Consider the following 27,376-nt stretch of genomic DNA (forward strand, 5'->3'; position numbering starts at 1 on the left):
CAAAAACCAAATAATTGAGTTGATTTGACAAATTAATGGTTGGTTATGAATTATTATTTTTACATAATTGATTTTTTATTGGTTGGGCATCAAAGCCAATATTTATATATGGTTTAATATAAGGTATGTCATCTTAAATTTTTTGTTTTTAATTCTTTAAAAATCATATTAGTTGTCACTTATATTCTTATACAAAGTACGAAAACCGAATCAAATAGTTACAGAATTAAGTGAAACGATCAATTATAAAAATTTGAAAACGAAACATCCGTTGTAGGTTCAATATTAGCCCATAATAACCCAGACTGACCATCCCGCCCTTATTTATATGCTATGATTATAACAAAACATTAGGGATATGGCCATAAATGAACCAGATGTTCAATGAACAACTCTACATGAAGTTAATTTATTTAAAGAACAAACTAACATGAACACAACTTTTTGTTCATTTATTTAAACGAACGTACAAGAACACATGTCTCGTTGGTTCATTGAGGTTCTTGAACGCTCGTTCATTTAAATTCGTTTATGTTTATTAGTTTACGTTTGTTCATACATGCTCTAAGCTCTTTTCATGTTCATTCGATATGTTTTACGTTTGAATAGGTGAACTCCGAACTTAACCCTTATACTTATTCGCAGTGTTGTAGAAATCGCTTAGTTGGGCGGTGAGGTGGGACTAGCGATTAATCGGATCGAACTTTAATGTGTAAGTTTTCAGTTTAAAATATACATGCACACATTTTTATATTTAATTTTCAATTTTATATATACAAAAACAAATTTGGCCAGAAATTGACTAGAATCTCGTTGAAAATCATTGATTACAGTCGGAATCTCACCGAAACCATCGGTTTTGTCCAGAGCCTCGTATGAAAAGTCCGCATACGCATACGTCCGATTAATCATAATTATGGCTGGATTTGACCAGCGACCAATTAATTGACCGTCTATCCCCAAATTAATCTGTGAAGTGGGGACTTACGATTAATCGATTAATCAAGAATTGATTGACGCATAGTCAAGATTTTTAAAACACTGCTTATTCGTGTCGACCCGACCCGACCCGACCCGACCCGACCCGACCCGACGTAAAAGTATACAATGGAAAAGAGAACATAACGCCTAAAAATATCTTTCCCACCACCGATTCCTTATAAATTAGAAACAACCGTCACCGGCTACTTCTCGCCGGAATAATAATAATTCGCCGGAAACATAATAATAATGGCGAAGAAGAGGAAATCGGTGGCGACAAGCCTAGACGAAGTCGATCGGACGATGTATTCGAGTTTCTGTAACGCTGCCAATTCGCTATCGCAGCTTTACTCGCAGGCGATGAGTCAACAGAAGCTTTCATTTCTATCCGGTGAACGCAATGGATTGGTATATTATATTATAATATTAATTGATTCATTGATTGATTGTTATTATTATTATTATTATTATTATTATTATATGTTCGAAAACCCTAGGTTTTGTTACAGATTGATTGAGTTAGGTTTTCTAGGGCAGTTACTAGGCTCGAGCTTGGCTCGTTTTGGTTCACGAGAGCTAGAGCTTGGCTCGTTAATCGTTTTAAAAAGCTCGAGCCTGGTTTAGGCTCGGCTCAGCTCGTTTACTATTTATTGATTAGTTTATGTACATTTTTAATTAAAATAAGAGAAAAACCTTAACGAGGCTAAGCACGGCTGGAGCTCGTGTGAGTTACTTAAATGAGCAGAAGCTCAACACATTTTAATCAATTTGCTTTTCTAGGGAAGTTACTAGGCTCAAGCTCGGCTCGTTTTGACTCACTAGGCTTGTGAATTGTTTTTTCTAGCTTGAGGTTGGCTCGTTTCGAGCTCTTTCTTTTTTTTAAGGCTCGTGAATTGTCTTTTGGAGTTAGAGGTCGAGTTGTTTAATGTTTAGTGATTAGTTTATATACGTTGGTACTTGGTACTAACAATGTTTATATAGTTTTAGAAAAACTCTAACGAGTACCTTAAACGAGCCAAAGGTTGTTTTTTTTGACTCACGAGAGATAGAGCTCTGCTTGTTTTGACTCACTAGGATTGTGAATCGTTTTTTCTAGCTTGAGGTTCGCTTGTTTCGAGCTTCTTTTGTAAGGCTCATGAATTGTTTTTTAAGCTAGAACTCGACTTGTTTACTGTTTAGTAATTAATGTATATTTTCTGGTTGAGGTTGGCTCATTTCAAGTTTTTTTGAGGCTCGTGAATTGATTTTTAGAGCTAGAGCTCGGGTTGTTTTCTGTTTAGTAATTTGTTTATATACATTGGTAACAATTTTTATATAATTTGGGAAAACCTTAACGAGTACCTTAAACGAGCCAAAGTTCGGCTTTTCTCACAATCGATGAATAAACAGAAGCTCTCATTTATGTCTGGTGAATGTCATGGATTGGTATATTAATTGATTGATTGATTGTTGATTATTATTATTATTTGATTATTATATGTTTGAAAATCCTAGGTTTTCTTCATTTTTGATTGAATTAGGTTTTATGTTACTGATTGGCTGTTTTGGTGTGGTGATTGTGAATTCGTTAGGATTTTAATAAATAATAGGCTTGAGCTCGGTTCGTTTTGACTCACGAGAGCTAGAGCTCTGTTTCTAAGGCTCGTGAGTAGTTTTTTTAAAGCTTGAGCTTAGGCTCGGCTCGCTTACTATTTTTAGTTAGTTTATGTACATTTTTTAATTATGTTTTTATAATGTGAGAAAAACCTTAACTAGCCTAAGCTAGGCTGGAGATCGTGTGCAGTACCTTAAACGAGCCAAAGCTTGGCTCATCTTGACTTGCTAGAGCTAGAGCTTGAGCTCGACTCTTTTGGAGTTCTTTTTCTAAGGTTCGTGAATCGTTTTTTTAAGCTGGAGCTCAGCTACTATTTATTAATTAATTTATGCACGTTTTAATTGTTTTTAAATAATTTGAGAAAAAGCTTAGCGAGCCTAAGCTCTGCTGGAGCTCATGTGCAATAACTTAAACGGGCCAAAGCTTAGTTCGATCTTGACTTTGCAATGTGAAATTAATACATAGAAGCTCGAAAGAGTTAAAAGTAGGGGTGCAAAAAAGCCGAACTGAGCACTAGGTTGAATAGGCTTGGCTCGGCTCGTTTTACTTATGAAAGCTCGGACTCAAGCGCGACCTGTGGTCATTATATCAAGCTCAGGCTCGGCTCGTTTATCATTTATTGGTTAGTTTATATACGCTTTTAATTTTTTTATATAATTTGAGAAACACCTTAAACTAGCCTTAGCTCGGCTCGAGCTCAACTTTGCAGTGTGAAATTAATACATTGAAGACCAAAAGTTTTAAAATTTAAAAACACAACAGGCTCGACAAGCCTAAACAATCTTCTTATACAAGGCTCGAGCTCCGTCTCGATAACTAAACGAGCTTTATTTGAGGCTTGGGCTCGGACCGGGCTCAAAAAAGGCTCGAGCTTTATCTGTTTTTAAAAGCCCTTTGGCACATGCCTAGCACTTCAGCCGAGGAAAGGCGTAGGGAAAGCGCCTTGCTGCCATCCAGGCAATCTGGCGACCTTCGGGAAAGATCCCAGCCAGATTATGGTCTGATTCCGGTGAAAATGCAAACAGATTCTGAAAATCCCGGCAAAATTGGTCAAACTCCAGGCAAACTGGTGTGTAGCATCCAAAAATGGCCTAGACCGGCCTAAACTAGCCCTAAGCAAGCCTACAACTGTCTGAAACCCCAAAAATTGATACGCTTATGCTATGCATCTTGCTTATATCGGTCCCTTGCTTTTTAAGCGCCTTGCTCCTAGGCCCAAGGTTCACTTTTTAGGGCCTTGAGCAGCTTGGCTCGTTTGCACCTCTATTTGTATTTGCTAAATAGGGCACATAGGTGCTGGGAAAAAAAGGTTTGATGTGAATAGCATAGCCTGTTGCTAGATGCGAGTTTTCTTTTCTTGATTATACATCTCTTTGTAAATGTTGAAAGGGCAAAGTTATAAACTGGTTGAACATAAATTGAATACATTTTTCTCGATCTTTGGCTTTGTTTGTTTGATGGTGAGATGACTTGTCTATCTGCAGATTTTTGCATAGTTAAAAGAAGTAATTTATTGATGTTACATGTGGAAAACTTTGCTTTATAACAGTTACAATATTAATTTTTTTGCTCTTTAATTTTGTGGTGTTGTGACTTATGTTAATAGCAATTCTTTTGCTCTTTACCTGCTAGTAATGCTCAATTTTGCTTCATTCTCAATGCACCCGAGCGAGTTTACTGAATTAAGAACTCTAGAAATTGATACTAATCTTATTGATCTTCTTTTTGCCTGCTTAATGATGCTGTTAATCATCTGTACATAGGGAATTCATTAATAATAATAATAATAATAATAATAATAATAATAATAATAATAATAATAATTTGCAGGAAAAGCTATATCAATGGATTTCTAAGCAAGATGCTGAAGGTTTGAGAGTGACCTCAGAAGACATACTTGCCTATATTGAGGTACCATTTAGTCTATTTTACACATGCAACATGCGAATATCAATCACATCTTCGTTTCATTTTTAACTTTCTAATGCGTATGCAGATTGAATACATAACTGTGCACTTGTGCAGGCTGAGCTAGATTTATCTGTGGAGGATCCACCAATGGCTCCAAGAACTTCACAACCAAACCAGCAAGTGACCAACCCGTTTATAACTTCCGGGTCATCTAGTGGTCCCTACAATGATCAACAATCCAAAAACTACATTTTCTCAAATGCATTATCGAGCCCAGTTCGCCGAAGCCTTCAAAACTATCATATCTCTCAAGAAGCATACGGTGTCAAGAATAATGATCATCAAGATTCTTCAATGGACATGCATGCAGATAGCACAGGTCATGATTCTACTCATTAACAATCCTTTGTGTATTTGTAACTAACGAGAGTGCGCTTGAAAGTCAAAAAATGTTTTTTTTCGAAGTTAAATTAGCGGTGAAGGTTGTAATTGCATATGGTGAAAAAAAAGCGAGTGTTTTCGAGGGGATGGAAAGGTGTGTGGATCTTTTCATGCTATCTATAAAATATTTTTACTTGTATGCAACTTTTGAGATTTTGGGTTTGATAATGTTTTATCTTTTATGAATCTATCTTTGTCGATATTTTGTTTGTGAAGTTGAAGAGATAGAAACTACACATGAATATGTAGGGGTGTGCAAAGGTCGGTTTTGGGTTTGCTTCGGTTTTGGGTTTTGCATTTGGGCCTTAAAACTTTTGATTTTAAATTTTTTGTTAACCACTTGTTAATGAATTTGGATCAGAAACGTTGGCCCAAAATAATGAATTTGAGCCGTATAGGCGTATAGCGATCAACACATAGTCAAAAGAAGTTTTGTTTCGTTTGGTTCCAATATTTGGTGCAGTTTTGTCGTTCTGATTTGGAACAAGGTATAGCTGAAACCGAACCATGATTTTGGTCCAGCATTTCAGTTAATTTGGTTTGGCATTACTCTCGAATCGAGATTTTGAGTTGATAGCCTGATAATTAAACACACACAATCACATACACGATAACATCGAATTGAGTATTGCACATGGTGAAAAAAAAAGCAAGTGCTTTGAACCGAATTTAGATTTTATGAAACCGAACTGAGAGCCAAATTTGTAATTCATTGCGGTTTGGCTTTTGGTTTAACCGGTTTCAAACCGAATAATGTACACCTATACTCTTTGTATGGATCGGGTTGACCAGGAATGTAGTTTCCCTATGCAAATAATTTTATTGAGTGTATTCATATTATCTATCTATAATATATATAAACCAAAACCCTAAAATCTTATGTGTCGCGATGTGGTCGCTTCCCCCTTTTATGGAAGCAACCATATTGTTTAATTTTTAAATGGAGGGATCTCATTGACTTAACCCAAATTCATGGGTATGGGTCTTACCAAAACCAGATAGCTCTTAAACGGGTTATAACATCTCATTAAATTAAAAATTATTCTTACCAATTATTTGATATGAAAATCCTATAAAATAAAGATATACTAAAATTTAATATCCAATTTAAAAAGAAAAATATATTATTCATAATTAATAAACAATTTTATAGTAAAAAACATAAGCGGGTCATGGGTCACCAAATCCAGATAACTTTTAAGCGGGTTATAACATATCATTTATTTATGAAGCCCTTTCATCATCAAACCTTAAGTATATTATTAACTTTCTTACAATAAAGAAAATTAAAAAAATAAATATTAAAAAACGAAAAATATAAAACAACCATTCTTCCAAACCATCAAATTGCTTTATTTGTAAATGAAGGTTTCTCACGCATTTGACTCGAATTTACAGGTAAAGGTCTCACCAAACCCAGATAGCTCTTAAATGGGTTATAACATCTCATTATATTAAAAATTAAGATATGAAAATCCTATAAAATAGGGATATACTAAAAATTAATATCCTATTTTATTTAAAAAAAGATATTATTTTAATTAAGAAACAATTTTATAATAAATAAAATAAACGGGTAATGGGTATCACCAAACCCAGATAGCTTTTAAACCGGATTATAACACATCATTTATTTGTGAAACCATTTTATCATCAAACCTCAAGTATATTAATTATTAACTTTCTTACAATAAATAAAATTAAAATCCAAATATACATATATAAATATTAAAAACGAATAATGTAAAATAACCCCCCGTAATACGGGGGATAAAATCTAGTATTATATATTATAGGCTTTTATTAATCTCAATTATCATTTTTTGGTCGCTGCTGGTACCAACTAACGAATTGGCTGATAACGATCCTATCTTTTATCATATTTGCTCCCAACGGTCCGCAACTAATAGTATTCTAACGACGTTAGTTGTAAGTCGCCAGAAAAATGTTTTTGGTCGTAAAACTCACTTTTTTTCTAGAAAACTCATCATTTTAGTCCCAAACATCTTTGTAACCTTGATCGGACATTTAAGAACCTTTTTCTAGTAAAAAAATTTATTTATTGAGGTCGCGGGAACTTCAGAACCATCGTCGGGATCGGTTGGTGGTGCTCAAGTGGTGGCGGTTAGTTGGTGGTAAGTCAATTGGTGGTGGCGGCGGTGTTTAAGTTGAGTTTTCCGGCCAAAAGTGTTTTCCCGACGACCTACAAGTAACGTCGTTAAGATTCAGTCAGTCGCGGACCGTTGGAAACAAATATGTTAAAAGATGGGACCATGAGCAGTCAATTCGTTAGTTAGGACCAACATAGACCAAAAGATGATAGTTTGGGTTAATAAAAACCAATATACCCATATTATATCATAGATGGCTAAACTTAACGGACCAATATATGTTTTTATGAGTTGAAAACAAATATATAATTTTAGATAATAATTTGTAACTTTGTACATGATATAAACGTTTGCACTTTGGTGTACTTGCTATAAGCATTCCAAGTAATGATTGTTTTAATGCTTCTTTACAAATTTAAAAACATTAAATTTGAGATAAAGCTCTTTATGAACTATAAAAAAACAAAGCCACCTTCTTGTAAGTTGACAAAGCCATTATAACCTCCATCACACCACCAACATTCTATTATATAAAAACCCATGTCAAAGTCCACTTTAGCTATTTCTTAAAAGATAAATGTATAAAAAGCACCAAAGGATTATAAAAGAGTTTTGTGTTACTTTTAGTTTTGGACCATCCAAATAATACTTTCCAACCAGGTTTTACCATATATACTTTTTGTTAGTGCATCTCTATCCTATCTCCTTACTACTACTACTACTTCATGCGTCGGGTGTACTTGCGTATCTTGTTTTTTCACCTAAACATATATGGCTTACGACTTTAAGTAACATAATATTTTTTTCCAACTCATTAAAATCAGATGTTTTATTAAAAAGATTATAATCGTAACGTTATATTGTTACCACCTTAAGTTTATTCATTACATAAACAATTTAAATATAAAACATTAATAAAATACATAAACAATTGTATTTTTGCCTCAAATATGATACGTAACAAGGTTGTGTAATATACTGTGCACGTTCAATTTCTATCTCTTAGTACATCTAATCATCTCTGTGTACAAGGGGTGTGAATGAACCAAAAAATTCAAAAACAAAAACCGACGGTTTGGTATTATATTTATATTAAAAAAAATAAACTTAAGATTCGGTTTTGGTTTGCATGCTACAAAAACCGGAAAAACAAACCGAACCAAATTTATTGATTTCCATTTATTATTATTATTATTTTTATATTAAGTATTTTATAAGAGTTTAATAAACATATAACTCAAATATTTTAGCCCAAATATATAATAAGTAGTTAGCTAATAATTAACAAAATAGTTTAGACAAAAATTCATTATTTCGAGCCAAACATTTTTTTTCCAGCCAAAATGTTCAATCTTAAATGGTAAAACCGAAACCCAACAGCTCTCAAAAATTCAAAAACTAAAGTTGTGTTTTTTGTTTAGTTTTACCAAAAACCAATTTAAACTAAACTGTTGGTGCGTATAACTGTATAAACGTATCATATGATTCCCGCATTTCTTTATTAAAAAATCATTACTAAATAAACCCATCTAAACATTCTCTTATGAGTTGTAACATAAATCAATCAATCAATTTAGTTTTATTCCAGAAAGAATCATTACATGATTGATATAAAGAAGGCCAAATCTTTGATTTGATTCCATCTTAAAATAAAAAAAATAGCAGTAATTAATTAATTAATTTAGTATTTATATCCTAAATAAAACTTCACATTCTAATAATCTCTCTCACACCGCAGTCTTTCTTCTTTCAAATCATATTCCGGCCACCGGAAACCACCGCGGTACCACCAACTCCGGCGAGTTCAGCCAGACACGTCAGCAGCTGAATCCGTTCGCAGATCCGTTAATTGAAGCATTCGAGTTTTTAGGTATTCTAACGAATTAGGTTTTGGATTGTGATTTATTGAACATGATTTGATTCCGTACAATATTTGCTCGTTAATTGTTATTGATTATGTTATGATGAAATATCTAGGGTTTTGAGATTGATTGATGCTTAATTGCTTATATAGTTAGTTATATATTCTCTGTTATTTAATAAATAAACGAACACAAAGGCCATAGACGTTCGATAATGTGTTCGTTTACGTCGGTTGATGAGAGTTTTTTAATCTTATTATAAAGATTTTAAGCAAATTTATTTAACTATAAAATAAAACTTATATGAGTTAAATTAACATATGAATATGAATGTTAAATAAATTAAAACATCAACTTTCTATTTTTGTGTACATCTGTGTTCGTGTATAGGGGTGCAAACAAGCCAAGTTGCTTGCGAGCTACTTGAGATTGGCTCGTTAAAAAGCTCGATCGAGCCTGAGCTCGAGCCTAAAAGTAAGCTTGTTTAATAAACGAGCCAGAGCTCGAGCGGGCTCGCGAGAGCCTAAACGAGTCTGCCATTTATATAGTTTTTTAAATATATATTTAATAATTGTTAATTAATATATTAAGATATATAATGTATGAAAATATAAATAAAAAAAACTAAATGGCATGTATTTTTTTAATACGTAAAATTATAATAGAAAAAAATATATAAAAATAATTATAATTATATAAAAAAATAATTGATGAATAGTAAACGAGCCGAGCTCGAGCTTGAAAATCTACTAAAGAGCTGAGCTCGAGCTTTGAAAATAGAGCTCGAAACGAGCCGAGCTCGAGCTTGGTCTCGGCTCGGCTCGTTTGCACCCCTATAATTGTGAACCTTCATTTCCTTAATGAACGAACACGAACAAGAAATTTTGTTCGGGTTAGCTGTTCGCGAATTGTTTGGTGTCTGATAAAAGCTTAACAGACGAACATGAACATGGCCTTGTTTATAGCTCTACTAGCATAGACGATCACTAAAGCATTCCTAACATCTCAATCTGGTTTGTATCTTAAATTTTTAAATTTCTGAAAATTTATAACAGAAAATGCCGGTCAATTCTGATATGTAACTGCAATTTTTAATTTTTTATTTAATCACATGCTTCATGGATCCAATTGAATGATTGATTCCATTGCCATGCTTATTGCTATCTGATCTAGGGAGTGCATGAAATCAAAAAGACCGTAAATTCCAAACTGAAAAAACCGAACCGATGGTTCGGTTTATGGTTTTGTAAAAACCGAACTATGGTTCATTTTTGGTTTTGCATCTAATAAAAACCGAAAAAACCGAACCGCACCGAATTCATAGATTTTCGTTTTTTTATTGTTTTATATTAAGTAATTTATAAGAATTTAATAAATATGTAACGTAGATAATTTGGCATAGATTTTCGTTTTTTTATTGTTTTATATTAAGTAATTTATAAGAATTTAATAAATATGTAACGTAGATAATTTGGCCCAAAAAAAATTTTTCGGCCCAAAATGGCAAAACCCAAAAACCCGAAGCTGAACCACCAAACTGAAAAATAGAAACCGAACGATTTTCAAAAGTTCAAAAACCAAAGTTTCGGTTTTTGGGTTTAGCCCCAAACCAAACCGTGCACACCCCTACTTATCCTCTTATTTGTGTTTAACTGTTCTTAATTTCTTATTTAGAATTTGGATAATCCTACAGTATAAGCAGAATGTTTGGATGTGTGTTTCGAAACTAACAATCAATTCTGATAATAGTGAGTGTTTAGCAACTTTCTTGAAGATTTATGGTGTGCTCAAATGAAAAGAACTGATGTTATTAGCAGTGGAAGGAGGAAGGTTCTTCTCTTCCTCGGCTACGGGCTACAGTAACGGGCTAAGCCTGCTTCTTTTGGGCCAGAAAAAAGAGGAAAAACCCATGAGAGTTAACCCGTGGAGCCAATACCATTTGGTGAACCCAGAACCCGCACCTGACCTCCAACTGGCTGCCAATAAGACCCGTTGCGCCTGCGGGTCCTCTTCTTTCACCTGCTTTGGTTGTGCAGCCACAGGACACGAGAGCCCGTCTGTGGGACCCACGCAACACCAGCAGGACGTTGTTAAAAGTTCTCGTTTAGAAAAAGTTGAAGAAAATACTCGGGCCTCAAATTGTGACGGTGATAGTAATGGCATAAGCGTAGTTTCTCTTAAAAGTAGCTTGAAGAAACGGGCCTCGACTGTTTTGGGCCCGGTTGCAGTTAATACTTGTGATGAGGTCAAACCCGAGCCCGTTGACCAAACTGTTAGAAGGAGTGTGCATTGGACAGATGTTACGGGAGGAGAGCTTTGTGAGATTCGGGATTTTGAGCCGAGGTATGATTTTATTATATTATATTATATTATATAAAATGAAATATTACATGTTTATATAAACACTGTTTTCTAATTCATATTTAAACCTGTATTTGCAGTGAACACAGTGATTCGGACAATGAGTTTGAAAACAGTACTGCGAAAACATGTTCGTGCACGATAATGTAGTTTGACGTAGTTTTGGGTGTGTTTTGGTTCTTTTTAAAAGGTATTGAAAGTAGTTTTTTTTTGGTATCATGTGATCATCTTGACACGCGTAATGCAACAGATCTTTTAGATGTGTTGTAAACGACACTGATCTTTGTCGTTTACAACGAATTTAATCGGTTGGTTGTATCGAGTCAACATTTAGCATGGTACTAACGGCCACGGGTGATAACATTTGTTCATATTCCAAATTTTTTTTCTAGATTATGTTATTCTTAATTTGTTTTGTCGTAATTAACACGGTTTTATTCTTCTTTTATTAACTTTTTTGTGATCTTTGTCAGTTTTAGAAATTTGAGACATATTTCTTATTACCAAACTAACCGGTTCTGAAAATCTAGAGTAAACTGTGGTTTTTGTTCCGTGGTTTGTCATAATCTGCGGTTTTAGTCCAAAAGTTTTAAATCTACGATTTTCGTCTTGTGGTCTCATTTCACTTGCAATTAAAACCGACCTCACTAACCCTGTTAAGTTTGACCGATAAACACATCAGCGTGCCCCTCACATGAGGGGCACTCCCTCACGCTGATGGGTTTAACGACTAGACTTAGCGGGGTTGGTGGGGCCGGTTTTAATTGCAAGTGAAATGAAACCAAAGGGACGAAAATCGCAGATTTAAAACTGTTGGACTAAAACCGCAGATTCGGACAAACCACAGGGACGAAAACCGTAGTTTGCTCGAAAATCTAAGACGAAAACATATTCATGCACAACTTTGGGATTACTTTTGAAAATTTTCGTGGATTTTGGATTGGTATGTGATTTATAATATGCTCGATTACTGGACCCGATTACTCGATAACATCCTCTGTGTTGTTCGGAGTTAATGGGCCAACTCTACATGCTACATACGAACCTCCATATGATCATAATAAGCCCACATAGTTGAGACCATTTAATATCCAAATGGCCCAAAGGTAAAAGGTGGATCAAAATTGTGATGGGACTCTAAACTAAGGCTGTTCACGAGCCGAACTGAGCGAAGGCTTCCTTGTTGCTTGGCTCGTTTACAACCGAACTGAATGGCTAGAATTCGAAACGAGCGAAAAACGAAATGAGCCAAAATCGAACCGAGCATTTTTCGATCTAACATCGAGCGATTTCGAGCATTTTTTTATTTCTTTTTCACTTTAAAAATTTCAATAAGAAACAAATTTGAAGGCTATAAATAATACATTTTGTAAACAAATTAGTAGTTTTTAGACAAACGTATAATATGTTGTAAATTTTTAGGAGAAAGAAGTTTGAAGTGAGATATAATGAATATGTAAACGAACTTTTAGCATTCTGAAAACTTGAATCAAACTAATAAAACTATAAAATTAACGGAATAGGAAAACTTATATTTATGTGTGTTGTCTATATATTTATATATTTGTTCATATATAATTATATATAAAATAAATTAAAAATATTCGAGCCGAACAGAGCGTAGCAGACCTTTGCTCGTTGCTTGGCTCGTTTACAAACCGAACCGAGCAGAGCGGCTCGTTTACAATCGAGCGAAAAAACAAGCGAGCATTTTATGAGCAAATTCCGAGCGAGCGTCGAGCAGTTTGGACGACCCTACTACAAATAGAAGCTAAAAGTAACGTTTGTAAAAGTTTTAAAAAGAACTTAATTACATAAAAATATAACTTAATTTCTTTTCTTATTATTTTGTGTAAAAATTAAATAAAAAGATAGGTTTTTCAAGTTCTTACCATTCTCTTTATTAATTTTCCCACTACTTACAATCACTTCGCTCAAATCATTTGCCATCTCACCATTCACTCGCCAAATGCATGCTAAATGCATTGCATTGGTGATGGTAGTGATGGCAATGGGTTGGATTTGGGTCGGGTTTAGGTATTCCCAAACCCATACCCAGTTATAAAATTCCATCCCAAACTCGTCGGGTTTTAATCGGGTAATTACCCGTCAGGTTTCGGGTTTTTTCCCATCGGGTTTTCTATCGGGTTTTGACAAAATACCCGTCTGGTATACCCGATTCAAAACCCGTTGGGTTCTACCGGGGTTTTGACAAAATATAACTAATCGATTACAAAGATGGTTACCATATAGGTAAAACATCTCAAATAATTGACATAAACAAGCTTCGACAAATAATATATTTGGAATATAGTATATATGTAATAACAGTAATATAATAAGCTATATCGGGTACATCAGGTATATAATCGGGTAAATGGGTCTATGTTATTGGGTAATCGGGTATATTAGAAATCTCAAACCCGTCCCAAACCCGCGAAAATTTCAAAACTAATCCCAAACCCGCCCTAAACCCTAACGGGTCGGGCAATACCCGTACCATTTATGTCGGGTTTCGGGTTTTCTCATCAGGTTCGGGTTTCATTGCCATCCCTAGGTGATGGTCGCAAAAAGACAGAAACCACTCAAACTTAAAAGAGGCTTGTATATTAATTTTAGATAAGCTTTGTAAATAATAAATTATAATTTTTGACATTATAAAATCACAACATAACATCATGAAATACAAAAATAAATTTCAGTCTCATTATAAACTTTTTTTTCTCTAATTATAAAACCAACTCTCATGTTTCAATATTATTTTGAAAATCTTCATACCTGATTGCTATTAACTTGGCTACTATTACGTGACATGCTTCTAGTTTATATTAGTCTGGCTATTTACGACCAAAACTTTCTCATTTGCACCAAACGATTGATGTCACCTATTAGCCTTTTTTTTTCTTATTTTCTATTTAGCATATCCTCTTGTTTTTCTTTTATAACTTTTTGTACATATTTACATAACATTTCATATCAAAACTTATAAAATAAAATGAAAATAACATATGCCAAATATGTACAAACACTAGTATTTTAGTTTTTAAGTTTCTACTTCTTTTTGCATAATGCCAATTTGTCTATAATAACTCACATCGAAATAATCACTCAAAAATGTCAAATTTTAATACGACTTTACTTAACAAACCATTATCGTTGCGACAAATTTAAGACAAAAATGATATTATTTTATAACAACCAACGATTTTAGACGAAAAATAGAAGACATGTCATGTCAGACTGTTTTTCTTTTGCCACGTGGAATAATATTATTTTGGATGTATTGTCCCAAAAGGTAATCTTATATCCGGCATTAGCCGGCAACTTTGTCAACTTCTAGTTTAATGAATTAGTTGAAATCAAATTATAAGAAAATGACCAAAATGCCTTTACGGTTTTAGTGGTTAAAGTAAACAAAGTGATTAATTTACCAGCTTTTTCCAAAAAATGTCCACCTCAAATCCAGTCGACCCGCCTATTTAATAATTATCACTCGATTGGATTTTCAAATAAGATTCTGTCACGCGTCAAAAAAACCCTGTCGGAAAAAAAATCATCATAAGAAAGAGAATCTCATCAGGACGTTTGAAAAACCCGTCGGTTCAATGTTTTTTCTTTCAAGAAATTCTTGCGTCTCGATGGGATATTGACATGTGGTGTGAGTGAGTAAGACGGTGGGGTAGAGACCAACAATTAATCAGGATTAATAGAGATTAAACAAATTGAAATTTATATGTAACTTTTTAAATGTACATATGTATTACCGAATTTTATATATAAAATTATGAATTTTGACCAAATAATTAACGATTTATCAGCGATTAGTCGGTGGGTACCGACTATTCGACTAGTGATTAATCCGTGATTAATTGGTCCTTGAGTGTCATTTTTACAATTATGGGCGTAACCTGGTTCGTTGAAAATCTAGTCTGATGATGATTATTAAGTAGACGGGTTGACTGAATTTGAGGTAGGCATTTTGAAAAGAGTAAACTACGGTTTTTGTCTTTATGGTTTGTCTTAATCTGCGGTCTTAGTCCAATAGTTTCAAATTTGCGATTTTCGTCCCTGTGATTTACTTTCACTTGCAATTAAACTCGAATTCACTAATCCTGTTAAGTCTGGCCGTTAAACCCATCAGCGTATCCTTCACGTGAGGGGTGGTTTTGTCATTTTCCTCCCCAAATAAACTTCAGTCCTAATTCGCAAGCCCCCTCACGTGAGGGGCTAGGGTGTATTTTGGGGAAACAAGCACAAAACTGCCCCTCACGTGAATTACACGATGATGGGTTTAACGACCAGACTTAACGGGATTAGTGAATTCGGGTTTGATTGCCAGTGAAATGAAACCACAGTGACGAAAATGGCAAATTTGAAACTGTTGGACTAAAACCGCAAATTTAGACAAAATGTTTATTTTGATTTTTGAATACTCAAATGGACATCATTGGTATTTTCGGTTACAAAAGCCTGCATTTGTTTCATCAACTAAATATTTATTGGTAGTAGTTTTGTTTTCTATAACTCAATTTTCTTGTCAATGTCACCTTCAATCCACCAACAAACAGCCTGTCACACATCACTTACATAGTATCCTCAGACATGGGATGTGCTCCAACAAAGCCATTAATGGACACATCATCCCATCATGGCATTCACAAACTCAAGATGGAAAATGGGTATGTGAGAGGATCAAGAAAGTCGAATTCCGGTGGCCGGAATTTTGGAAATTCCGGCGAAAGTGGCGGCGGCGGTGGCGGCAGTAAGGCGGTGAGCGGTGGTCGTGGTAGTAGTAGTGGTGGGGGCCGTGGTGGTAGTGATGGGGGTGGTGTGATGAGGAGGAGTGGGTCCGGGAGATCGGATGATCTCGAGGAGTTGGTGGATGGGTGGCCGAAGTGGTTGACGGATAATGTACCGAAAGACGCGCTTCATGGGTTGGTCCCCAAGAGCGCGGAAGCTTATGATAAGCTTGATAAGGTCATCACCTAATCGGTCTTATGTTTGCAGTGGCAGACCTACTTTTTTTTATATGGATTATAATTTTTGGCATTCGTGTGTATTAAGAGAGAGATTTTACTAGGTCGGGTCATCGAGCTTTTTGAAATTTTTTCGGTTTCAACTCTTTTTTTTTTTTAATTTATTTGTGTAGACCGTAAAACTTTGTTTTGAAAGAAAGTATTCTTTACACATGTAAACCAATAACTGACGGTTGAAATAACCGAACTTAAATTTCGAGCCCAACCCTAAAACTTACTGTTTGGTTTTATGTTTTTCCAAAAACCGAATTATGTTTTTCCAAAACCCGAATTATTGGTTCCGTTTGATTTGCATGTAAAAAAGCCATAAAATTTGAACCAAACTTTATAGTCCAAAAACATAGGCCCATATTCATTATCTTTGGTACACCGCCTCTCAGGTCCCTCGACTGATTCTACCATAGAGGCCAACGATAGACAATAACTCCCCCCCGAACACAGCTTAGAATTTTTGGAACAATAATTGGTATCTTTATTACATTAGCTAAAACTTATTTGTTTTGTTCATTCCTATCGCAACAAGATGGACGTACGTAAGTCAACATAGCTCCATGTATATGTTCTTTTGAGCTAGAACCAATCAAAAGAATGAAGTTAAATCTAGGGTAGGGCGACGAACATGGCGAAAGAGGGCTGTCTATCCAAAGCCCTTCTCTTCTTCACTCAAAGGGGCAATGCACCAGCCAGCGAGTGTGGTGGCGAACACGCTTTTGGCCCAAAAGTTTCAAGCCCGAATCGCAAAACCAGAAACACTGAGGGCAAGCGGTTTGAAAAACCATATTTTCGGTTTTTAGTTTAGTTTGAGCCCAAGACTAATCAAAACCGACCCACGCACACTTCTACAAAATGCTTTTCCAACTTACGATAATTGTTTGAAGCGGTTTTTTCTGTTACAGATCGGGTCCGGTACCTACAGCAACGTGTACAAGGCCCGAGACCGAAAAACCAAGAAAATCGTAGCACTTAAAAAAGTTCGTTTCGACACTTCTGAGCCTGAAAGTGTCAAGTTCATGGCCCGAGAAATCATGATGTTGCGAAAGCTAGATCATCCCAACATAGTAAAGCTTTTAGGCTTAGCAACGTCTCGAATGCAGTATAGTTTGTACCTCGTATTCGACTACATGCAAACCGACTTAGCGAGGATCATTTCTCGACCGGACGAAAGGCTCACCGAGCCTCAGGTTCGATCTTTTTTTTTTTATCAAAACCGATTTTTTTGGACATATATTCATATTCCTAGCGGTCATATTATGTAACGTGTCGTGTTCAGGTTAAATTTTACATGCAACAATTGCTTTCGGGGCTTCAACATTGTCACGAAAGAGGGATTTTGCATCGAGATATTAAGGGGTCGAATTTACTTATCGACAGAGACGGGAATTTAAAGATAGCTGATTTCGGGCTTGCCAATTTATATGACCCGAAAAAGCCGGTTCAGCTTACAAACCGTGTTGTTACACTTTGGTATCGGTCACCCGAGCTGTTGTTGGGTACCACGGTCTATGGTCCGGGTATCGACCTTTGGAGCGCAGGTTGTCTCTTAGCGGAAATGTTTGCGGGAAGACCCATTTTGCCCGGGAGGACCGAGGTTTACATGATGCAAATCTTTATCATACGTATAGTTTTTTTATCATAGCAGAATCATCAGATTCTACTATGCGTTAGAATTGACCTTAATATTAATATTAATATTAATATTAATATTAATATTAATATAATATTAAGGTCAATTCTACTTTTATTTAGTTGGAAATGACATTTTTGGCCCCTTTGTTAACGGGTCGATTTTAACATGTTTTTTTATCGAATGGGCTAACTCGTGATAAGTTTTTTTGTAATCATATAACATGAGATTATTTGGATCTAGGTTGAGCAACTTCACAAGATTTTCAAGCTATGTGGCTCGCCATCGTCGGATTATTGGAAAAAACTAAAGTTATCGACGACGTTTAGACCACCACATTCGTACAAACCGAATCTTCACGAAGCGTTTAGAGACTATCCACGATCGGCATTGGGACTTTTAATGATTCTTCTGGCTCTAGACCCTGCTTATCGCGGTTCAGCTGGTTCTGCTCTACAACACGAGGTGAGTACTAAACCGAACTCTTTAATATTGACGTCAAAGTTAATATGTTTGAAAGTATAACCGATCGATGTGATGACTGTAGTTTTTTCACACAAACCCGTGGGCGTGTGATCTTAGCGATTTGCCCGTGATTCAAGTAGACGACAATGACTTGGCTCAAACAAACGAGCCAAGGAAGTAAGTTACTCGAAACTTATACATGTTCGATTCACGAACTAACAAATTATCTTTATCTTTTCTTATACCATATTTCGTTCTAGGCATAGAAAGTCGAGGACACGAAAGTCTAGAACACTACGAGAGCAACAAACGAACGACCAAACGACCGAAAACCCAAATCCAGATTCGGGTTTTTTAAAAGAGGTATAATTTAGTGCTTCCACCATCTCGGGTTGTTCAAGAACGACAAACATGCATAATAACGCGCCCATTTATGATGTTTTGCAGGAAGCTGAAAAGAGACTCGAAGTTGTTAGAGAAACCAAAGACCACCTAATAACCAATATAAGCCCGTCTTCATCGGGAGTCGAGCCAAGCCCGACCGATGAAATTGTGGCCCCACAGCCATCACCTACCGGGAACCTATATCAACGGTACCAACGACAAATGAGTGAATCGCACCCAAATGGAAAAATGAACATCAAAAACAGACCTCCGCTACCCGGAACAAAGAGAATAACATCAAGCAAGTATGATAATATGATTGATGATCATACCAATCATACCATCATGACTCATGTTCCAAGATCCTCGTCAACACGAGAGTATCGGAACACGGGTCAGGTAAAATACGATCTGCTTAGCTAGCAGATCGAATTACAAAACCAAGATAATTGTATTTGTTTCATTTTTCACTTTTTCATCAACTTAATATTATTTTTTTTATTTGTCATTTATGTTTTTTTAACTCATAATATAAACTATTTTTGTTGATCCAAATCTTTTATCCATAAACATGTACACAAGTCTTGAATTACATAAAGAATGAAGCAAGTACCATAATATGATTAATATCACACACCATTACACAAATGCATCAATCAACCGAAACCGGAACAAAATGACGGTTTTGCCCCCGCCCGAACATTTACAACATCCACACGCCCGAAATCCAACTAACTAAAACCAGCCCGTAACCGACAGGTTAAACAAACAAACAAACAAACAAATAACCGTCATCATTGATCGTACCCTCGGCTGCGTATATCTGATTCAATTCCTTCGAAGTTATGCCGCTGGGAAATCTTTAATAAATCTCCGCCAATATCCAGGTCATCTTCAACCTTCACGCGACGGTCCTCCGGGCCCTCATCATTGGTGGCGGATTCCCGAGCAGGGGCAGGCGTTGGCGGTTGCACTTCTTGAACAAGATCCCGGAACTTGTTCCTTGACGGTTTGATCTTTGTGCAGAAAACTTCTAGAAAGTTGTTTATACAGCCTCGGTTATAAACGTTGTATCGGTTGTCTGATCTGTACCGGAAGTTTTCGTAGGTTGTCTGTAACAAACAAATATTTTAATAATCTGTTAACCGTTAATGCGTGCACGGGTAAACGTTGAACAACAAATATTTTAATAATCGGTGAGTGTCTGACACGACAAAAAAGCTGTTCGGGTCGAACCCACGAACCCATTCCGCGAAACGGGTTGTGTTCGTTACCCAACGGGTTGACCTGTTTATCCCATTTATTTTTTAAAATATGTTTTAATAAATAAATCTTAAAAAGAAATTTACTTAAGATTTTATCATTAAAATGCAATTGCTTTTAATTCACTTATTTTTTGTTGTAAAAATGTAAATTTTAAAGTATTAATATGCGAAAAGATAAAATAAAATATTCAGGTCAAACGGGCCGTGTTATTGTCAACCTGCAAACCTTCGTATCGTGTTCGACTTCATAGGTCTGTCAAATTTCCTGCCAACCCGTTAACACGCGACCCGTTTAGTGCCCCTAGTTAAACTAAGTAACTACACAATCTATATGCAAAATCAGTAAATAAGGGTTGACTTTACTAACCTGATTAGACCCGATAAGGTAAAGATGAAAACCCGTGAGGCCACCGACAAACCAAAGCGAAATAAAACAGTAAGTCATTAATACAACCGATGCAGGGGATTCTTTCATTGCTTTCCAAACTGTACCAATCTCTTTATCATCCATCAAAACCTTTATATAATAAGCCGACATCGAAAACACATATATGCATAGAAGCATTGATGAAGACACAAACAGAAAAAAGAAAGGATAGTTCCGCTGGATCACAAAACAATCACGGATAAATTAATACATATAAATAAAAGATAACGTTAAAAGTAAAATATGTGTGAACCCTCGGGTGGGCAAAAGTAAAATTGCACTAATTTTAACGTTATTTTACTAATCTCGTGAAAATAACGTTAAAAGTGGCAGAAGGTTAATCAGGCATCATGTGGTGGCGTTGATAGCCGAAAGACAATGGTACATGCACCAATCAGCCGGTGTCCCGATGATTGAGTGCTATGTGCCTTATGTCCAAGGCTTGATGCAAAACTACTATCGAGCCGGGGGTCTCATCGGAAGCAGCCTCTCTATCCCTATGGGGTAGGGGTAAGGCTGTCTACATCTTACCCTCCTCAGACCCTACCATAGCTTGGCTATTGGTGGGATATACTGAGTACGATGATGATGATGATGATGAAATAAAAGATAAGTATTCATAAATTAATAAGCAGGGGTGTAAACGAGCCAAGCTCGAGATCGGCTAGCTAACGCTCGAATCGAGCCGAGCTTAAACAAACTCTAGCCTGAGCTTGAGCCTAAAAACAAAGCTTGTTAAATAAATGAGCCCGAGATGGCTTGCAATTTTAAACAAGCCTATTATTTATATTTTTTTATTTAGCATTAAATATATTTATATAATAGTTATTATAGATATAAGTATGATAAAAATTAATAAATAATATTTATATGTCATACATAAAAAACTAATAATAAATAATTAACGAGGCAAGACCGGGCCAAGCTTAAGCTTGAAAAACTACTCACGAGCCAAGCTCAAGCTATTTATATATATATATATATATATAGGGTAAGGTTAAAATGAAAACCCACTTGAGTTGTGAAAACCCGCGAAAACCCTATGTAACATCGTTTATTTTTTTTTGTTACATGTAATATATGTTGTAACATTTAATACAAAACATCGAAAACAAATGTTTTGCTATTTTTTAACATTTGTTTACTAATTTTTATATATGTTTTTAGGATAGAGAAAAAGTTATATTTATATTTACATTTTTTATTCACTTTAATTGTGGACCACAAGATTTAAACATTAATTAAAAACATGTGGTTGGGAATGGGTTTCTAGAGTTTTCACAACTCAAGTGGGTTTTCATTTTATACTTAGCCTATATATATATATATATATATATATATATATATATAAAGAGAGAGAGAGAGAGAGAGAGAGAGAGAAGTTAAATGAGCAAAGCTTGGCCTGTAAACGAATGGGGCGTTCAGTGAACCGTTCGGTGAGAAGTTCATATATTTAAAAAAATGAACATGAAAACACACACACACACACAAAAAAAAAAAAAAAACTGTTCACTTACTTAAAAAATTAACACAAACACATGACTCATTCTTTCATTTATGTCCATTCCTTAATGTTCATTTATGTTCGTTTGTTTAAGTTTGTTCGTTCACGTCAGTTAAATGAATGAACATGAACACATGACTACCTCGTTCATTTAAACTCATTTATGTTTGTTCGTTAACGTTTGGTTCATTAACAAGCCTAAGCCGAGCTCAGGTATAGTCGTGCTCGAACTCAGCTTGTATACATCCCTGTTGACAAGTTAAGAGAATCGAAACCATACCAGCCCGATGCATTGACCAACCCAAGGACAGTGATGATCGAACCGTTCAACACAATTATTACAAACCGAACAGTGAGAGCAACGAGGAGGGCGATAAAGCATGCACGTGTCACAATATTTGACTCTAACCGAAATCCCGTTAACCATAACTTCTTTGGTTCTCGGGAATGTTACAGACGGTGTTTGTCTTCCCCCGGTTTCATACATGAAATCTTCTTCCGGTGGGTGTAAGTTGCGGGGCACTATCCCGGGATCACGGGCCGAAGTAAGAAGCAGCAGCACCAATACCTACCAAAAATCAGTCAAACAGGTCAAAATTCAGCCATAAAACTTATTAATATAAACAAATAATTTATAAGGCTTACATAGATTGTATAGATGATTGCTGCAACAATGATGGCGTATCCTGCGTTATATGACGGGAATTCATGGCGAAGATGTCGTCCAACAAATATACAAAAAATAATAACGGGAATAACAATTAGTGAAAATGTGGCAAGCAGAGATTTGGCGTCTGGACCGAATATTAATCTTCCTCCAAGAAAAAATTTCTGAAACAAAAAAGTAGAAAATAGTTATACAATAATCAAGTAAGTGCTAAAGAATATTATGCAACATAATCATATACATCATGAAAGATTCAGAAAAGGAGTTAAAACTAGCTGGGCAGATTTGGGCTGGCCCGTAAAGTCGTAAACACATCTTTTGTATCGGATTCTTTTAAATAACAAGTAACCGAGCAAACAATTATTTCAGAATAATAAGCTTAAACTTTGAATAAAAGTGATTCAAGAGTTTGCAAGCGTTATTAACGGTCTTTGGACGACTTTCAAGCCGTTTGACCTACTTGGCTTTATTCAAACCATTTGAGATCAAACACAACCCAAATCAGCCCGCTTCTTGGTGTTTACTCAACAAAATTAAAAAGCTAACTTAAAAAAAAGAGTAAACTGCGGTTTTCGTCCCTATGGTTTGTCCAAATCTGCGGTTTTAGTCCAATAGTTTCAAATTTGCGATTTTCGTCCCTGTGGTTTCATTTCACTTGCAATTAAACCCGATCCCACTAACCCTGTTAAGTATGACCGTTAAACCCATCTGCGCGCTCACGTGAGGGGCATTTTTGTCCTTTTTTTTCCAAATACACCCCAGCCTCTCATGTGAGGGGGCTTGCGAACTAGAATTGGGGTTTATTTGGGGAGAAAAAGATCAAAACTGCCCCTCACGTGAACGGACAGACTTAACGGGGTTAGTGTGATCGGGTTTAATTGCAAGTGAAATGAAACCACGGGGATGAAAAACGCAAATTTGAAACTATTGGACTAAAACCGCAAATTTAGACAAACCAAAGGGATGAAAACTGCAGTTTACTCTTAAAAAAACAAGTAATGTTATTCTACTCGAGTACTCAACCAACGGTGTTCTTCCTTACTTGCAAAACTCTAATATCAAAGTATCATAAATTAATAGTCCAAAAGCCAACAAGGGTTTGCTCTCCATGTACTTATTGCAACAAATAATATTTCACAGGTGTACATGTTCAAGAAAACATGTTTAAGAAACAGTAATAAGATACTCCACGTGTGTTCAAGCTATGTTGTCAAAAGCCCTTCGGGCATGCGCATGAGCCTAGGCCTCGGCAAGGCGAGGCGCAAGGAAATTGCCTTGCTGCCATCCAAGCAATCCCGCCACCTTCGGGCAAGATTCCAGCCAGATTTTGGTCAGATTTACAGTAAGATACCGGACCAATGCTGAAAATTCTGGCAAAAATCTACAAATTCCAGACAAGTTGGTCTAAAACATCCAAAAATATCACGAAACCAAACAAGCCTAAAAGATGGCTAAAACTCCCAAAAATCACACGTTTATGCTATGCGCCTTGCTTATCTCGGGCCCTTGCTTTTTAAGCGCCTTGCACCTAGGCACAAGGCTCACCCTTTGCACCTTGTGCCTTTGACAACTATGAGTTCAAGCATAGTTATTAAAAGCCCTCGCTTCTTGCGCCTAGGCCCATTTTTCAGGTGAGGCTCAATAAATGCGCTTCTAGTTTCTAGGCGAGCGCTTCGGCATTGTCTATGCCAAGAACATGAGAACATAAAAACCAAGCAAAAGAAATGCAAGGGTTGCTATTGAAACTTAGATCTAGGAGAAGTCGAAGGCATTATATTGATACATTTTGTTATTAAAATTTTGGAATCACATTTGAATCTTGACTATTTTAGAACTTTTGGTACTAATTAGATGATATTAACTGTTATATAATAGCTTTTGTTTATATTATTTGAAGAATAGTATTATTTTTCATATACATAATATATTTTAAATGTTTTAATTAAGTGCGCTTATTGTTCCTCAGGCCCTTGCTTTTTGTGCGCCTTGTGCCTAGGCCCTAGGCGAGGCCTATGTGCCTTGAGTGCGCCTAACGCATTTGATAATTATGAGTTCAAGTAGAAACCTTAACCCTTAACCAAATTATCAACAATCGCATCCACGGTCAATCCAAAGATTTCAACTTTTAACTAAAGCATGCACTGCAAAACTCAATAAGAGCATTAAACAAGCCCGCTCGTGAACAAAATAACTTCCAATTGCCAGCCACTAAAAGCCTTCTAAATCTTAATTCCTTTGTTCTACATGTGATGTCCTGCACTTGCTCTATAATAAGGCAACAAATACCATCTCATTTCTACATGTTCAAGACGTTTAAGAAACAATAATCGCATTCTTGGCCAATCCAAAGATTTCAACTTTCAACAGTTCAACTAGTGTATGCACTACAACACAGAATAGTAACATTAAACGAGCCCGGCAATAAACAAATCATTTTCTAAACCCTAATTCCCTTGTATGTAGCATAAGCCCTGGGTGCTTAACTGCTTATATCTTTTGTAAGCCAAGATTACAAATTGATTAATTAAATTGCAAGTTTCAGTCTTACATAGTATACATAAAACCTATTTCAACTTGAAATCATTATCACTAATCCTAGCACAAACAAACTGAAGATTGACATTCAGGGAATATACAGATTACAAACAAAACAACACCACTGAATCATTCAAAGAAAGAAGTATAGAACCATATCGGTAATAATCAGAACATTGAACTACGAAGCTGACCTAGATTACTAAAAATTGAAACTTGATTCGATTTCAAATCATCATCAGTCATCACTAACCACTAACCCTAACATCTAAAAATTGAAACTTGATATACTCCAAACAATAAAAAATATACATTCAATCACAAACAAAACAAAACAAAACTATATAGAATAATAATAATAATAACAACAACTACTTGTTCATGTTTGTTCATTTATTAAACGAACAAACATAAACGAATTCCCCGTCTAACGTTCATGAACGGTTCATCACTAACCACTAACCCTAACATCTAAAAATTGAAACTTGATACACTCCAAACAATAAAAACTATATCTGGAATAATAATAACAACAACAACAACTTGTTCATGTTTGTTCATTTATTAAACGAACAAACATAAACGAATTCCCCGTCTAACAGTTCACGAACGGTTCATTTACCGCTCAGCATAATACAAAGTTAAAAACCCTAAGTGCTTATATCTTTAGTAGTCCTAATTCGCGACATTCGGTAACAAAAGTTTCAATCTTGCATAGTATACATAAACCCTAATTCAATTTCAACTAATCATCACTAACCACTATCCACTAGCCCTAACATCAAAAAATCAAAACTTGGTATATTCCACACGATATACAATATGCATACAATCACAAACAAAAATATATCTTGGAGAATAATAATCAGAACTATGAAGCAGTGACCTAAAAATAAACTAAAACAAAAAATTGGTTAAAAAAAAAACTTACATTTCTTCCTTTCCAAACTTCATAAACCCTTTTGGCCATCTGAAATTAATAATAATAATAATAATATTCAGACTTATCACACCGCATAATTTAATATTTCCCTTTAATATTAACTCTTAAAACACATAACAGGAAATGGGTTTTGGCTATTGGGTTAAGATCTGCAAGAAACAGGTGATCGCCGGCGTAACGACGGCGGCGACGGCGGCGGTGGTGGTGGAGGTTTTGAGTGTACAGAATATTGAGAAGAGGGGTGGATGCTTTATTAAAATATAATAACTTCCTCCACTTTATTCATTTCATTAATAGTGTTCAAAGGACAAGAAGTAGTTTTTACCTAACACCTTGTCCGGACCTTTTATCTTTTTAGAAACAAATGTGGACCCGAGACCCTACCTTATAAACAATAAAAAGGTCGGGTATAAATAAGGGTTTCAAGGGTCCAACCCTTTACCCTTTAGAGTAGTAATCGCAGCTCATTTTCTGCATTTACTAGTTGCATATATCATATATGACTTTAATATATAAATTCTAGAACAATTATACTTTCATTTAATAACACATTAACTCTAACTTCGAAAGTTTATCAACCATTTGAACCGATGCAAATAATATTCACAAATTACATGTAGAGAATAATTAAGTGATTTTCATATATATATATATACATGTGTGTGTGTTTCCAATAAGTAGTATGCCATTTTATTTTTATTTTTCTTAGTAGTTGGGAAATTATGATGAATCATATATAAAATACAAACATTTCCAACATTTCAGATTAATCACGAATCTGATGTATATCTATTTAGAAACTAGTAAACGGTAAAGGGTTTGAAAAAGGGTCGGACCCTTGAAACCCTTTTACCCTTTAAGGTGAAATTAAAATACCCTTTACCCGACCCATATTATATATTCGGATCTAATTAAGGGTTTTACGAGTCAAGTAAAAGGGTTTCAAGGTCTGACCCTTATCTTGCTCACCCCTACATTTCATTAATGATATTAATATTAATATTATATTATATATACATAATATAGTTTATTATAATAAAGATGCTTAAAAATGTCAATAATATTTTTATTCAGTCGATAAAACTCAGAAGCTTTATTTACGATACGCGCATGTAATGTATATATGTGTGGGTTTTTGGATGGGTAAAAGTGAAATTATGTTCATTTTGACATTATTTTACTGATTTCGTGAAAATAGCGTTGAAAGTGGCGGAAGGTTAATCAGGTATCATATGATGACGTTGATAGTTGAAAGAAAATGGTCC

General features: G+C 35.3%; 4 protein-coding genes across 4 annotated transcripts; 3 read left to right on the forward strand and 1 right to left on the reverse strand.

Annotated features, from left to right (window-relative positions):
• The first annotated feature begins 1,207 nt into the window (after positions 1 to 1,207).
• On the forward strand, positions 1,208 to 4,897 carry LOC143609613 (uncharacterized). The gene is made up of 3 exons (XM_077084322.1): positions 1,208 to 1,389; positions 4,406 to 4,486; positions 4,601 to 4,897. The coding sequence occupies exons 1-3, from the start codon at positions 1,231 to 1,233 to the stop codon at positions 4,883 to 4,885; spliced, it is 525 nt and encodes a 174-aa protein (XP_076940437.1). The 5' UTR covers positions 1,208 to 1,230; the 3' UTR covers positions 4,886 to 4,897.
• Positions 4,898 to 10,676: 5,779 nt separating this feature from the next.
• On the forward strand, positions 10,677 to 11,470 carry LOC143609616 (uncharacterized). Its single transcript, XM_077084324.1, has 2 exons — positions 10,677 to 11,243; positions 11,342 to 11,470. Exons 1-2 carry the CDS (start codon positions 10,705 to 10,707, stop codon positions 11,409 to 11,411), a joined length of 609 nt encoding a protein of 202 aa, XP_076940439.1. The 5' UTR covers positions 10,677 to 10,704; the 3' UTR covers positions 11,412 to 11,470.
• A 4,393-nt stretch (positions 11,471 to 15,863) lies between these two features.
• Positions 15,864 to 19,206, forward strand: LOC143609615 (putative serine/threonine-protein kinase At1g54610). The gene is made up of 7 exons (XM_077084323.1): positions 15,864 to 16,238; positions 17,194 to 17,478; positions 17,568 to 17,885; positions 18,165 to 18,386; positions 18,469 to 18,563; positions 18,647 to 18,749; positions 18,834 to 19,206. The coding sequence occupies exons 1-7, from the start codon at positions 15,864 to 15,866 to the stop codon at positions 19,191 to 19,193; spliced, it is 1,758 nt and encodes a 585-aa protein (XP_076940438.1). The 3' UTR covers positions 19,194 to 19,206.
• A 128-nt stretch (positions 19,207 to 19,334) lies between these two features.
• On the reverse strand, positions 19,335 to 26,313 carry LOC143609620 (protein S-acyltransferase 8-like). The gene is made up of 5 exons (XM_077084327.1): positions 26,100 to 26,313; positions 22,612 to 22,797; positions 22,247 to 22,534; positions 20,403 to 20,639; positions 19,335 to 19,882 (listed from the first exon to the last, which is right to left on the reverse strand). The coding sequence occupies exons 1-5, from the start codon at positions 26,136 to 26,138 to the stop codon at positions 19,565 to 19,567; spliced, it is 1,068 nt and encodes a 355-aa protein (XP_076940442.1). The 5' UTR covers positions 26,139 to 26,313; the 3' UTR covers positions 19,335 to 19,564.
• Between the last annotated feature and the right edge of the window lie 1,063 nt (positions 26,314 to 27,376).

The sequence above is a fragment of the Bidens hawaiensis genome, unplaced genomic scaffold (assembly GCF_021521415.1).
Source record: "Bidens hawaiensis isolate Kalapana, Puna unplaced genomic scaffold, B.hawaiensis_p1.1 tig00006677_1, whole genome shotgun sequence".
In the NCBI taxonomy this organism is placed as follows: Eukaryota; Viridiplantae; Streptophyta; class Magnoliopsida; order Asterales; family Asteraceae; genus Bidens; species Bidens hawaiensis.